Source organism: Pyrgilauda ruficollis, unplaced genomic scaffold, assembly GCF_017590135.1.
Source record: "Pyrgilauda ruficollis isolate IOZ18807 unplaced genomic scaffold, ASM1759013v1 scaffold10, whole genome shotgun sequence".
NCBI classification, from domain to species: domain Eukaryota; kingdom Metazoa; phylum Chordata; class Aves; order Passeriformes; family Passeridae; genus Pyrgilauda; species Pyrgilauda ruficollis.
The window spans coordinates 14,920,005-14,934,230 of NW_024508101.1; the positions used below are offsets into that span (position 1 = coordinate 14,920,005).

Sequence of the window (14,226 nt, forward strand, 5' to 3'; positions counted from 1 at the left end):
ACGGGAGGAGACGGTGCTGGGGACAGCGCTGCTCCTTGGCCCTGCTGTCACCCTGTGCCTGGGAGCTGAGACCCACAGTGGGCTTGTGCATTTCCCAGTGGCCCAAATCGATGTGATTTGCCAGGGAAAATTGGGTGTCTCATTTTTTTGTAGTAGGCTCCCACCCAGGGCTGCAGGAGGACTATGAGGGGCCAGCACCTGCCTCCCACCAGGCTGAGAGGGACGGAAGGAGCATCCAGTCCAGCTCAGGAATGGCTTTTATGCATGTTTCCAAAGCAAACTGAGGTCTTCTTTGGGCATTACAGGGTGCCAATCAGGCTGGCAGGGAGGAGGAGGAGGTGTATCCTCAGGATAGCCAGGGTGAGAGTAGGGAGGGGAGGGACTGTTCCTGGCACATGGATTTTAGTGATGGCTGAAGGGGGTTTTAATTCATATTTCATTGCTAAAATGCTGCCGATGCTCCAGTTCAACCAGCAGGCACCAGTGCCAGCTCCCAAGCCTGCTCTCCGTGGCGGGGTGAGGAGATGGAACATGGCAGCTCCCTGCTGAGCCCCCATGACCCTGTTGGATGGACTTTGCCATTGGGCTGGCAGCAGAACACCTCTTGGAGGCTTGAAGCTCCAGCTGTGATGTCACCTTGCCAGAAGTAGCCCTCGGCAGTGGTTTCATTAATCCTGAGCATACAACGGGGGTGAAGCTGTCACTGAACCTCCAAGGAATGACCAGCTGAGGCACTGGGTATTAACAGGTTTTATTTCCCCCTGGCCACCCTTCTCAGCACTCAGTCTTCATGCTGGTAGCCGGGGGACTTAGTCAAGGAGACGAGATGCAGAGCTGGAGGGTTTAGGAGATTCAAGCTGTCCATCTGGCCTCAGATTTATTCAACCCCCTTCATAAACTCCAGGAACTCTGCCAAGGGGAAGACATTGGAGACAAGAGGTGTGAGGTGAGACTGAAGTGCCCTCACAGCTGCCAAGTGTGCTCTTGGCAGCTTTTCCCAGCCCTGTCTCCCTTTCCACCCTCACGATATGCGAGAGGCCGAGGGGGGGATGGCTACTGCTGCTCTGACTGTGGCGAGGACTCCTTGTGACTCCTGCTGGAAATGTCACTGGAGCCCAGCGTCACCCTCAGCTGCCACCACACGGCCTGGATATAATTTTGTCAGCACCACATTCAAAGATACAGCCCCTCAGAAATGTGCTGGTGTTAAGGGGGCAGGAGGGGACTGGTGAAAAGCGGCAGTGCTTCAGTGCAGCAAGGGGACAGGTGAGGCAGCCCCAGGTCCTTGCTCCCATTTCACAGGAGTAAGAACCCCCCATCCCTGTGCACACATGCTCCTGTCAGATGTATTGCCCAGCACTGCCTGCACGAGCTCATCCAAGAAAGCAGCCAAGACCAAGGGAGCTGCCCAGGGGCATGACCAAGAGCTTGTGACCAAACCACATGCAAGGAAGTCCTACCATCATAGTCAATCCTGCCATCGTTGTTTTTATCCCCATCTTTCATCAGTTCCTCTATGTCATCCTCAGTGATGGTCTCTCCTGTTGCCTGCAGCATGATCTTCAGCTCCTCGAGGTCGATGTAGCCATCAGCATTTCTGTGCCAGGACAGAAGAGCTCAGGAGCAGACAGAGCTGCTGGGGAGGGGGGCCAGGCTGGCTGCACCCCTCCCACCACCCCACTTCACTGTGCTCATGGCTCTTACTTATCAAACATCCTGAAGAGGTCTGAGAGCTCCTCTTCGGTTTTTCCTTTGCTGTCATCTTTCATACACCGGACCATCATAACCAGGAACTCATCGAAGTCCACAGTGCCACTGCCTGAGGGAAGAATGGGCATTCTGGGGCCAGCTGGTCAGCACTGGGACCCTGACTGAGCTCCACACTTCTCCGTGAGCTGCTCCACCCAGCTTCCCTGCACAGCCACATGAATTCAGAACCCCAAAACCTTAAGTGGTGATGTTAAACCCGTTATTGTAACCAAGACTGCCATCAGACAGTGTCTCTACAAGTCAAACTGGAAGAATGTACAAGGTCTGATGCCTCAGTCTCTTCCCATACTGGGTTTGAGGAATGCAGGAAAGGGGAGCCCAGCTGGAGCCATCACCTGGAGCTACAGGGGGTGGACGGGCAATGCCAATGAGGGATCACCCTTCCCTTCAGCATCTAAGGGCCAAAACTCAGGAGAGCAGCCCTGCAGCAAGAGTCAGCTCTCAGGATGCTGGGAAAACTGACTGAGGCCCTTCTCTGACCTTGTAAGTGAATTTTTACCTTTCACAGTCATTTTGCGTTGGCAAAAGTCCTTCTAGAAGCACCAAAGGATGGAAATTCCTGCTATGGAGATACCTGTCCATCTCATTTAGATATTAATATTGAAAGCTCCAGAGGCAGGTATTCATGCATTGTGGTTTTGCACCTGCACTATAGCAGTGTTGTTTTCAGTGACTCAGATGCTTTCCTTTTTTGCCTGATTTTTAACTGCTTCTTTATTTTCCAGTTACTTTGTGTGGTATTTCTGCCCAAATGCCCACAGTGGATTTTGTTATGTGTGATCATCAGTACACTGATTTAATCAGTATTGACAGTTAGTTATGTGGGGGTGTGTACACTTGAGCAGTGAAAGACTTTCCTGATCGAATCCTCTAAGTGACATTTCTAAAATGGCAGTTCCTACATTCAGCCTATATTTTGTTTTTTAAAAGGATCTGTACAATTTCACCGTACCCCCAAAATCAGTTCAAGCAGTCTGATCGCTGTAGAAATAAAGATTTCTATAGTTTCTCTTCTCCTGGAAATTCCATAAAGGAACCATGCTGAGGTCTGGTGGGTGTTTAGTGTCCTTTGAATTCACAGCAGGTTGCACCCTACAGCTGTGACTGTCCCCAGCACGGATCCTGCAGCACTGCACAGATGGCCCCCACGCCCCCAGATGTGGGGATGGTGCTTGGGAGAGTGGAAGAAACCCAAACTTCTCACCATCTTCATCCACCTCATCTATCATCTCCTGCAGCTCCTCAGGGGTGGGGTTCTGCCCCAGCATCCTCATCACCTTCCCCAGCTCCTTGGTGCTGATGCAGCCATCCTCCGCCCCCAGCACGAAGATGTCAAAGGCAGCCTTGAACTCTGCAGAGAGAGGGAGAGGAGAGGAGAGGTGAGGGGGTCCTGCCCTGCAGGCAGGGGCTCATCCCAGGCACAGCCTCCCCTGACTGTGCGCCCCAGCAGTGCCCAGGCACGGCCCCGTGGGACACAGGCACAGCACAGAAACTGCCTTGCTAGGAATGCTGGTGGATCAAAACCCTGGGTCATGCCCTGCCTTGGCCAAAGCATTTTCCAGAGCATTCTTGCTGAGGCAGGCAGGGCTGCTGCCTGGGAGCTCCACTTCAGGCTGTGATGTCAGGTTGAAGGTGCACCTACCATTTTTTTGCTCTTCTGTCAGCTGCTCAACCTGTAAGGAAAACACAGACAACAAGTCATTTTAATTTTGTCAGCATCACAAATTGCTGAAAGGACATGTTGTTTGTTCAACAGCCTTTGCCAGGGTCAACCAAACCTCACAAGAGGCAACCTCATGGACCAGGGAATGCACAGCCACAGGGGTTTTGACACAGCAAGATTTTGTAGTCTAAGAGATTCTTCCTTTAAAAAAATATTCACATCTGCTTTGAAGCAAACATAACTTCTCTAGAGTAGTAGATGCTAATACATGGCAGAAATAGCCTTTGTACAGGCAGGGAAAAGCCCACTGGGAAAAGAATATGCCTCTACCAACAATTTGGGGATAATTTCTTGTTGTGGCAGGTTTCACTGCAGGATGGCTGCACTGCTGAGGGCTGCTCACATGTGGGCCAATGCCAGATCAGAGCTGAGACATGCTTGAGATTCCCTGGGGAGGGAGAGGTACACAAGACTATCCCTGGTAGTTGCTTTTCAGGCCTAGATTCAGGAAACTGCTGCCCTATCCAGAGCTTAACTGCTCCGCTTCCATCTCAGCCAGTGTTATTACAAAGGTGTCTGGCTCTGAAGGGAGCTGCTATTATTCCCCTCAGTCTGTTTTGGGAATCTCTCTGAAGGAATGGCCTGTGGAGCCAACAGGCATTAGCTGACATGGACTGGCAGACTGTTCCCAAACTCTGCCCTAATTCAATCCCCACAGACTATCAGTGGGAGCTTATTAGATAGCATGAATTAATGAAGATAATCAAAAAGGAGAGCAAAGGGGAATCAATCAGCTCTGTGCCATACCTGTTTAAGTGCCTTTCTCTCTATGGCTTCATTCCAGGTACAGCTTAGCTGAACTTGCTGCCCTCACCACCATGTCCAACTGCCCCTTTGAAAGCATCCATGAAAACATCAACTTTTCCTTCCTATGCTGGTCCACAGCCTCTCTAGATCCAGCCAGGTAGGGCCCCGTGCCTGCCCTGTCTGACCCCACTAAAGTCTCCTTGCTGCCAACCCCATGCAAGTGGCCCCAGCACCCATCCCTGCCATGTCTTGTTTGGGGCAGGACCCCACAACCCAGGGTTGTGTCTTTGAGTGAAAGCTGATTCTTTTGCCCCCAAAGGGCTGTGGTTTTGCAAAAGCCAGCTGGTTCTTCCTGCTTGCAGCAAGAAGCAGAGAAAGTACTTTTCCCTAGCAGGACAGAGCCTGTGGGAGCAGGCAGAGCCTTTTATCCCACCCCCTGTGCTCCAGGAGGTGAGGACTTGGCAGAAAGCACTAAGGACGGTGGCAGGATTTTTCTCCACTGCTGGAGGAGACCCAAGCCCAGTGTGTTTCTGGTGCTGCTGAAGGCAGGCAGGCAGCTGCTGGCCCTCTGCAGACATTTTTTGGGCAGAGCAAGAGCAGCCACCATCACGATGGCCACAGCCAGTCCCGCTCTGTAACACGACACGCCTGGCGCAGTCGCTATTTATAAGCCTGAGTGAGAGAGGTGCTGGAGATAAAGATGAGCTCCCCAATTGTTCCCAGGCTTTGGTATTTATCCTTGCAGCCCTTTATCTAGACACTTGTCTCTGGCACTGTTCTAGGCACCGCTTAACAGAGCCTAAAAATATTCCCAAAATAGCTTTGTGTTTGCACACCCTTATCTAGGCATGAGTGGGTAAGATGAAAATCCATTGGGTTCTCTGGCTGCACGTAGGGGATTTGGCATAAATGTAATATTAATATATGCTATCAGCATGCAGAAAATGTACAGCTATCCACTTTTGAAGTCTCCTTGAGTACTGAAGTGATAGATGTGGTGTATATAAATTAAATGCATTGTTGCTACAGAGTGACATTTTTGTCACAGAAATCTATCTTGAGCTGTCCGTAGTTCACTCTGGACATGGGTGCTGTTTGCTGCCTTATTCCTCTTTTCCCTCCATATCACTGCAGGAACAGGTTTTTCTGACTGCAGTGTGGGAAGGCAAGCTCTGAGCTCACAGTACTGCAGCAGTTGTGGCAATGCCAAAAGCAAAATGGTATTTTGCTTTTATCAGCTCCTCTCTCCATCCCATGGTTCCGTTTGAAGTCAGACAGAGGAAACTGAAGTTCTTAATTTTTTTTTCACAGGTAAATATTTTCTGTCTAAATTGTGGTAAACAGATCCACAAAAGAGCTGTCTGTCTCAGCCGTGCCTGGCTTGGACTTGTTTTGCCTCTGTAAAGGTGTTGGGAGTTAATGCCCAGGACTCAAACCCTACATTTACCTAATTAATGGCCATGTGGTCCCTGTGCCTTGAGTCACAGAGAGCTTATTTAATTAAAAACCTTAATTAGAAAGGCCTGGATTTCCTTTGATTTTACAAGTTCCATTTTTCTCCATTTTGAAGGTGTTGGTTGGGGGACTCAGCCTTTCCTGAACCTTTTCACACTATCAGGATCACTGCAGGGGTTCCATTTCCAAGATTCAAGGCTGACCAAAGGACAGGGGATGTGTGAGCTTTGAGGCTTTTTTTCCTTCAGTTAGATACCAAGTACTATATTCCTTCCCTCTAAAAACCTTGGCATAATATTAAGACTGGTATGATGCTTTTTTTTTTTTTTTTTGTGCTCTTGCTTAAAATCAAACTTGATCAGCTGTATATTTAAGGAGGGGGGAAAGCATCAAAAAGCTCTTACTGTAAATCTAGTTATGGATGCAATAGCAATCTACACAATCCAGAATCTATTTTCATCCTTATTCCACTAGCACATCTCTGTCTGACTATGTTACAGAATAATGCAGAGTTCTTATTACAGACCAAATAGTTTGGGTTTGCACAGTAAGCGCAGTGTGCAGCTGTGGAAGTTAAAATAGCCAAAGGATGCTCCACGTTCCCCAGGGCATAGCTCACATTCTGGATTCTGCACAGCACAGAGCAGGAGCAGCAAAGCAGAGCAGGAGGTTTGGAAATAACTGAGAAAAAACTAAGGGTTTTTTAAAAACCCCATGAAAAATACTCAGCAAAGGGGTGGGGGGAACATAGCGATGACAGAGTTGTAAAGCACCAGAAAGAAGAGGGTGAGTTTAACCCATACAAATAATGTTTATTTTCTAGGAAATCCTCCTCTGCTTTGTCTGGACTAAAACCAAGAGTCATCTCTTATGCCATGCAGGTTTTATTGAGATTTATATCTTCACGTAGGAGCCATCTCCCTGCTTTACAGTGGGGAACCAGGGGGTCATTGTAAATAATTTAACAGCACGTTGAGTGTTTTCCACTTGTAAGAGGAGTGCAAAACTTCCAGAGCCAGGAGAGGAAAGGGTCAGTGTCCTGGATGAGGATGTTGACTGAAAGCTGCTGCCCTGTAATTATTTCTCATTTCCATTTCTCCACTGAATTATTGCTATCGCAGCTACGGGGAGCCTACAACAAAAATCCTAAGATCCATTTCAGCCCCCGCTCCGCATCCCACAGCCCCAGGGGCACACTCACCGCTGCCTTGTAGATGTCATCCATGGCTGGCGAGGGCGGCCGCGGTGCCTGTGCGGCGCTGCCCGCGGGCTGGGCTCATATAGGGCTGGAGCAGCCCGGGCAGCCCGGCCCCCCAGGAATGCCTGCCCCGCGTGCCTTGGGACGGGGACACGGCCGAGCCCGGCGCTGGCACGTCCGGGGCCAGCCCCAGCCCCAGCCCCGGCCCCGCTCGGGGCAGCTGGAGCTTCCCTCGTGACTTTGTTGTGGGATCAAGGCACCGCTTTTCAGCAAGACCTGCCGAAATTGCTGATCTGTTGCGGCTCTCGGCTGTCCTGGCTGGAGCCGTGCCATCGTGTCACCCCCACCTCCACAGTGTTCCCCCTGGGAGCGGCGTTCGAAAGTTTGGACTGTGCCAAATAGGATTGGGTATTACAGGAAAGGCACATGTCCCAAAATATCCCTGTCCAGTAGCGAATGTCCCACGGGGCAGTGGGAACAGGGGGTGTCAGGGCCCCTCGTCCCCTCTGCTGTGTGTCCCCAAATCCATGGGGACATGCGTGTGCAGGCAGACAGGGAGTGGGGGGAATGTGCGGCCCCGGTGCCACAGAGAAAAGTGTGGAGAGCTTTGCCCCAGTCTCCTGTTTTCAACTAAGGCTGCAAAATGTGGGGATCAGCTATCAAAATGGGGGTGTCAGCTCGGTTTGATTCCAGGGGTAATTGCCAGTCCTTTGGGAAATCATGACTCGCCTCACCCAGCCAGCTCACTGACCTGTCCCCTCTGCAAACGGCTAAAATCCACACTCCTGGATCGACTGTGGATTTACCACGGGTTTACCCTGCCACGGTGGAGAGCAAAGCACACCAAAGGCGTACAAGTGATGAGCAGTTCTCTCACTGCAGTGAGAAGTGTTTCACTCCACAGCAGGGGAAGACAAACCTCTCTTTCCAACGATTCAGGACTCCCTCTTGTGTCCAGAGGGGCTACAGATGGCTCTGGCACCACAGGGTGGCAAAGACTCACCTCCAGCTGGCTCATGTCAAAATTAGTTTGCAAAACTAAAAATGCAATTAATGCAACTGTTAGTTTTCATCTTTTCTACAAATCCACCTTTAAGAGGACTCATGGTGCATGGAAAAACCTGCAGTCCCTATGGAATGCCCAAGCCAAAGCAGCACTAACCAGGGAGCCAGGTGGTGTCAGCACAAAGTGGGGATGCAGGTGAGCACAAAGCCATGCCCACATCACATCCTCCCAGGTTCTGAGTCCTGAAGGATTAACTCACTGAGGAGGCTGATAGGAACTGTGGTCCTGTGGGCATCTGCTGCCCTTGATTTGCCCAGGCTTCAGCCCTGCCCTGCCTCTGCTCAGCATAGAGGTAGCAGATGGAATGAAAAGGAAAATTGTTACATTTAAGGAATTGGTTTTTGAAGCAGTTAGTCTTCCTAATTTGAATGTATTTAATATTTTTGTTGCCTTTATCACAGGAAAGTCAGAAAAAGTAGCAGAGGGAAGTAGTTATTTTGTTAAAGGTCATTGGAGCCTGTTCTTAGATGAGGGCACAGGCTGGGATGGGAGACCTGCTGTTCCCCAGAACCAACCACCACCCAAACCTCCTGGCCAACCCCAGAGAGACCTTCCCAAAGAAGTGCTGCCCCGAGGCAAACCCCAGCCCCTGGCTGCTTCTCTGGTCTTGGGATTCTCTGCAGAGACAGTGGGGTGGCAGGTGCCAGCTCTGGCACTACCAGGTGCCGGGACAGGGGCTGAGGAATCACTCCTGGCCCTGTTCCTCCATCCCTTGGGAGTCACTGAGGAGACAGTGGGGTGCCAGCTCTGGCACTACCAGGCGCCGGGACAGGGGCTGAGGAATCACTCCTGGCCCTGTTCCTCCATCCTGGGAAGTGACGGCTCTGAGTCACCCTGAAAACAGCCCTGGGATGCGTCAGGATGTATTTAGGGTCAATGTAGCTCAGGAGGAGCAGCTCCAACATTGCCTTTAAAAGGTCTGGAGAGAGCTGGGGTGAAGTTCAGGCTGGGATGTGGAGGAAGGGTCTCTGTGTGCTTAGAGAGGGGAGATCTGGGCCACTGCCACCCTACACACTGGCATGGGAAAGCTGCACATCTGCTGCAGGCAGGGACTTACAAAACAGAGCTGAGCCCAGAGGAGAGGATGAAATCCCATCTGGCAGCGGGAGGAAGGTGATGTTCCTCCCGGGAAGGAGGCGCAGGCGAGTGGCACTGTGCCAACCCCTGCCTCCCTGCCGGCTGCCTGGAGACAAAGCTTCCAGCATCCCCTGGCTCTCCTGAGCTGCTTGATACAAAAGAACTGGGAATTGGGGTTTGGTGGGGAAACCTAGAGCCATGCACAGGACAGGGAGGGGCTACTGCAGGCACGGGGTGTTCTGGGGGAGAGCCAGGCTCTCCTGCTGCTCCCTGTGCCTCCCGCGTGAGCCCCATGGCACAGAGGAGTGTGGCTCTCCATAGCCCGGGCAGCGCCGCCAGCACCAGTGCCTCCAGTCTGGGCACGGCTCTCACGGGGGTCAGGTACAGCCTGGCAGCTCCAGCTGCATCCTGACATCCTGCTGTCCCACTTGTCAGCCCCTCCAAGATGCCAGGACAACTGGGAAGCTTTACTGAGCTTTTTTCCTCCAAAGCTTCGTTTCAGGTTCTCACTTCCAAGCAGCTGCAACCCACTGCAAAGCTAGCAGAGGCATTCGTGACGTCAAATGCAAGGAAATAAAAGGCAGAAGCACAACTAAGCTGTGATTTTATTTGAGATTAGGGATGTTTGCAGGGCTCCTTTGGCTGTGTCATGGCTCCAAACTGCAGCAAAATGCTCCAGCATCCCCCTTCCCTCCTTGGGCACCTGGCCCTGAGAGAGAGCCCAGACCCAGCAACAGCAAAATTCTTTAATTTACTGCTCCCTAAAGCCTACTCAGAATATTTTAACTGAAGGAGCCCCCATTTTCCCCCCTTCCCAGGCACATTGCTCCTCTTTGTGAGCCAGGACAGGGCTGTCACAGCCATGAGCTGTGCCTGCAGGCAGGAACTGCTTTAGGAGGAGGAGACAGGCACTGATCAAACCCGACAGCCGCGCCAGGGCTGCAAATTTTTATTTAATTAAGGAGATGGGACATTCAGAGGAAGCTTAATTAAAGTTGCTCTTCAAACCCACTTATTATCTCATGAAGAGGCTGAGCTCAGTGCAGTTCTGATGCTGGGACAGCAACAGAAAATCCCTGTTGGGCTGCCTGGGCTCTCTGTGTTTTGTCCTTGTACACATCATCCTTTGGCTACACCCTGACCAAGGAAAAACATTTTTCAGTGAACGAAAAAAAAAAAATCCCAAAAAGGGTTTTCCCATTTCTGTTTGCAGAGGTGTGTTTGCTTATCTGCCACTGCAGCCCTGGTGGCATCTGAGAGACACCAGCATTGCCCCTGCAGCTCCACACATCCAGCCAGGGAATTTGCTCTTCTGTTGTAATTCATGACACCAAACTGAGCTAATTGCATCCTCTCTTAGGTAGCATAAGGAAGGGCAGACAGATGTTGCTTTCATTTTGCTGGAAGGTACTTTTTAACAAAATCTCCTTGATTTGACAGTCCAAAACATAATCCTTCTGTGTGTAATGTAGCGCAGAGTATATTTCAAAGCCTTGATGGATGCTTGATGGATCCCTCTGCCAAAACATAATCTTTCTAGATAACCTCTCAATTTTAATACACTCAGATACTCCTAAAGAAACTAATTATATCCTCTCTCCTGCAATTTTCTGTTCCTGGGGTGCACACTGAGCCTGTCAGAAAGGTTGCCATAGTATGACTTCCCCTCAGGGCAACTCAGGTTCAGGGGAAAAGGCTGAGGAGGGCTTGCTTGCCATCTTTTAGATTCTGCACTTCTGTTACAAATTCCTGGCAAGATCCTTTAGTGTGTACAGGCTTGAAACACTTCCCCATGCTCAGTGGGACAGTGACAGTAAAGTCCAAGCTGTCAGTAAATCACTGCAAACAACACCCCGAGTTCACTCTGGGCTCGTTCCTGAGTGAATCAGCCCAGCTCCTCAGCTCTGTTGTTGGGGTGGCACCAGGCAGCTCAGTCACAGAACCACTGAGGTGGCACCTCGGCCCGGTGTGACAGTGTCCAAGCCTCCAGCAGCCCTTGGTGCCACAGATGTGCACCATGGGCTGCCAGCAGCTGGGACAGTCACAGCCACAGCGCTGGGAGGGGGCTCAGCCCTCGGCAGCTCGGGCTGGGTTCCATTCATTGGATTGTACTGGATTGCATTGCATTGGACTGGATTCCATTGGATTAGATTCTATTCCATTGGATTGCATTGGATTGGAATCTATTCCATTGCATGGCATTGGATTGCATTGCATTGGATTCTATTCCACTGGATTGCATTGGACTGGATTGGACTGCATTCCATTGGACTGGATTCTGTTCCATTGGATTGAGTTGGACTGGACTGGATTCTATTCCATTGGATTCCATTGGACTGGATTCTATTCCATTGGATTGGATTCTATTCCATTGGATTTTGTTGGACTGAATTCTATTCCATTGGATTGGATTGGATTCCATTGGATTGCGTTGGACTGAATTCTATTCCATTGGATCGCACTGCACCGCACTGCGCGACGCCCCCCACGCACAGCTAGTACGCATGCGCGTCCGGATAGGCTAGACCCCGCCTCCGAGAGCCATAGCCCCGCCCCGACTGCCCCAAGCCCCGCCCCTGTAGCGGGCACCTCCCTCCTTTCGCTCAAGCCCCCCGCCCCCTCGCGCCGGGCCCCGCCCCCTATGCCCATAAAGGGGCTCGGGCGGAGCGCGCCGCGCCCTGAGGGGGTCGAGCCAAGATGGCGGCGGCGGCAGTGCGGGCCGGGCGGGCGGCGGGTGCGGGCGGCGGCGGCGGCCGCGGGGGAGCCGTGACGGCCTGAGCGGCTGCGCCCCGGCGCTTCTCCCGGCGACATGGAGGCGGCGGCGGGAGGCGAGGACGGCGAGGAGCCCCCGCGGGAGGCCCGAGTCCTGGGCTCTGAGCTGGTGGAGACGTACACGGTGCGCAGCGGGGAGGCCGTGCGGGACGTGCGGGCAGCGGGGCAGCGCGCCCGCCGCCTCAGCGGTGCCGGGGGCGCGGGGGAGGCCGGGCTCGGGGCCGGGCTGCCTCCGGCACCTGTGCCCGGCCGGAGCCGTGCCCACGCTGACGACGGAGCTAGACATTTGGCACAAGTTTCCGAGGGGCTTCGGGGAAAGGAGCCGCGTGGGAGCGGGGCTCCGCCGGGAGAGGCGGCCCCGAGCTCCGCGTAGCCGCGGTCCTTTGGGAGAGGCGGAGGCTCCGTGGGCAAGTGTCGTGTTCTTGCCCGTGTATATCTATGTGTATGTGCGTATGTTTATGGAAGATCGCTATCGAGTAAACAGAGCTTTCAAAGCTGGACTAAACAGAGCAGAAAATCTTTCCTTCGCGTGGAAGTATCATAAAAAACCCTCTCTGATCTTATTTCCACAGGCAGTCAGATGATTTAGGATAGACAGTTTTATTTTTACCCCACCAAAAAAAAAAAAAAAAAAAAATTGCCAGCAGTGTTTTAATTTGGGGAAGGAATGAAGCTTTTGATATATAACTTGTTTTTCATCTGGTCGCATTCTACCAAGAGTTAATTGGTCTGTTTTTCAGGAAGAAGCTCATCCTAAAGCAAACCTCAGTATAATTGCAGATAGAAAATGCCTCGAGCACACCACCCTTTAGTTATATAACTAAAACATGTTTTCTCCTTCTGCCTTATTTTAGTGTGATTTGAAAGACCTTTTTTCGGTAGAATGCTCACGAATGACAGGCTTCCTGCTGTGGGAAAGAAAAAGGAAAGAGGAGCAATGGTTTAGAAAGAGAGTATTTGGAAAGTTGTGTGATGGATACAATACCTCATGCTTCTGCCTCTGTAAATGTATCCAGGGAAAACAGAGCAACAGGAGAGTGGTTTCTGAGTTGTTAATAGGACAGAGCTTTACACAGGTGTGGCACATGAAGAGCCTAACTCCTTCCCAGGTGATGACTATTGGAACATGATTGTGGAAATGACTTTCAGGTGTTTCAGAATTGCCATATTTACAGACAAAAATGTGTGGAGCATTTGGTGAAGGAGTTGACTGCAAGCTTGAAATGACTTTTTGAGAAGTGCCTGAGCTCATTCTCTTAGTTGCATGATGTGTACTCTCAGAATTGGGACCACTGGTGTTGAGGTGTTACTGGGGCTGTGTTAGGATGTGGTTCAACCCTCAGTCAGCTGAGAGGCACAGTGAGACCTGTGGCTGGGGGACTGGAAACTTCCATGCCAGGTGTGAACCAAGACTCTGCAGTGCTGGTGTTGAGAATTTCCATCAGTATTATGCAATACCAGTAAATGAGAAAATCAAGTGCATTCAGTTCACAAAATGCCAGTGTCATCTTCCCCCTTAGCCCTCTGGAAGTTATGGTGCAGGAGGTGAAAGGAGCTCCTTTGCTGCTTCAGCCTGCAAACAAGTGCTGTGGTAACACCCTTGGGTAACACCATTAATGCTCTGGATTGGGCTGGAGTTCAGGTGTGTAACTCTGCAGGTGGTGTTCATCTGATCAGCTGATGGTTGAGGATAACATTTTAAGCTGCTGCAGCTAAGCCCAAGGAAGTTTATTTTTTCAAGACCAGATTTCTTTCTTTAGTGGTTATGGAAGTACCATTCTACTTTAATGCCGTTCTTCTTGGGAGCTTTAAAAGTACAGTGTATGAAAGACAGGATTTACCAGCATTTGGTCCTACTTTGATTCTCTTGCTGCATTTTTGAAGGCATGTTTGCACTAAGCTTGCCTGTGTGTAAACCTCCTGAAGCTGTTAGCAGGACTCCAAGGCTGCTTGTCAGCTTTTATGAGACAGGCCCAAGCCATTAGAAATGTGGGAATAGATCTTTGAATGAAAGCAGAAATTTTACAAAATTTGTCACAGACTGAAAAGTTTTTGAAAAAAAATAGCATAGTTTAGTGTTCATAATTAGTTGAGTGGTGCCTAAGGACGTGATAAAGACCTGCACCAGGACAGAGATTGTTAAATGGTGGTAAAGTCAGTCAAATTTGGTATAGGTAAGAAAGGAAATACAGCTGTAGGAACCTGCATCTTTCCATTACCATGTGGTCAGGTGGCAGTGATCCTATTTACTCTTTGTTTTTAAAAGAGTTGGTTTTTCTTGTGGCATATGAGCTTCCTGTAGCACTCTGTATTTCAGAGCTGAGTGTCAATAGAAGGGGACTGTCATGACATGTGTTTGACAGTTGTGGTATCAGATCCTGTGGAATATATCAGGGAGCCCCACAGTTCTGTATAATG

General features: G+C 50.7%; 2 protein-coding genes across 5 annotated transcripts in view; one reads left to right on the plus strand and one right to left on the minus strand.

Annotated features, from left to right (window-relative positions):
• Positions 1-732: 732 nt before the first annotated feature.
• TNNC1 (troponin C1, slow skeletal and cardiac type) lies at positions 733-7,028 on the minus strand. Its single transcript, XM_041463414.1, has 6 exons — positions 6,897-7,028; positions 3,413-3,443; positions 2,975-3,121; positions 1,705-1,819; positions 1,461-1,597; positions 733-909 (listed from the first exon to the last, which is right to left on the minus strand). Exons 1-6 carry the CDS (start codon positions 6,918-6,920, stop codon positions 878-880), a joined length of 486 nt encoding a protein of 161 aa, XP_041319348.1. The 5' UTR covers positions 6,921-7,028; the 3' UTR covers positions 733-877.
• A 4,649-nt stretch (positions 7,029-11,677) lies between these two features.
• Positions 11,678-14,226, plus strand: part of NISCH (nischarin) — a 29,557-nt gene continuing 27,008 nt past the window's right edge. For 2 of the 4 annotated variants that reach the window (XR_005954549.1, XR_005954550.1), the window contains exon 1: positions 11,679-11,932. Coding sequence is in view for 2 of the 4 variants with exons in the window: in XM_041460011.1 (XP_041315945.1) it covers positions 11,846-11,932 (87 nt within the window). In the remaining 2 variants the exon portion in view is untranslated. Of the gene's footprint in view, positions 11,933-14,226 lie in introns of all 4 variants that reach the window. The other 2 variants (XM_041460011.1, XM_041459996.1) reach the window with 2 other exon arrangements.

Excerpts from the sequence above, each read along its gene's own strand:
- TNNC1 (XM_041463414.1), bottom strand. The coding sequence starts at position 6,920 with ATGGATGACATCTACAAGGCAGCG. Across the intron at positions 3,122-3,412 it reads GACAGAAGAGCAAAAAAATG|AGTTCAAGGCTGCCTTTGAC; the intron begins GTAGGTGCACCT and ends CTCTCTCTGCAG. Across the intron at positions 910-1,460 it reads TGGCAGGATTGACTATGATG|AGTTCCTGGAGTTTATGAAG; the intron begins GTAGGACTTCCT and ends TCCCCTTGGCAG.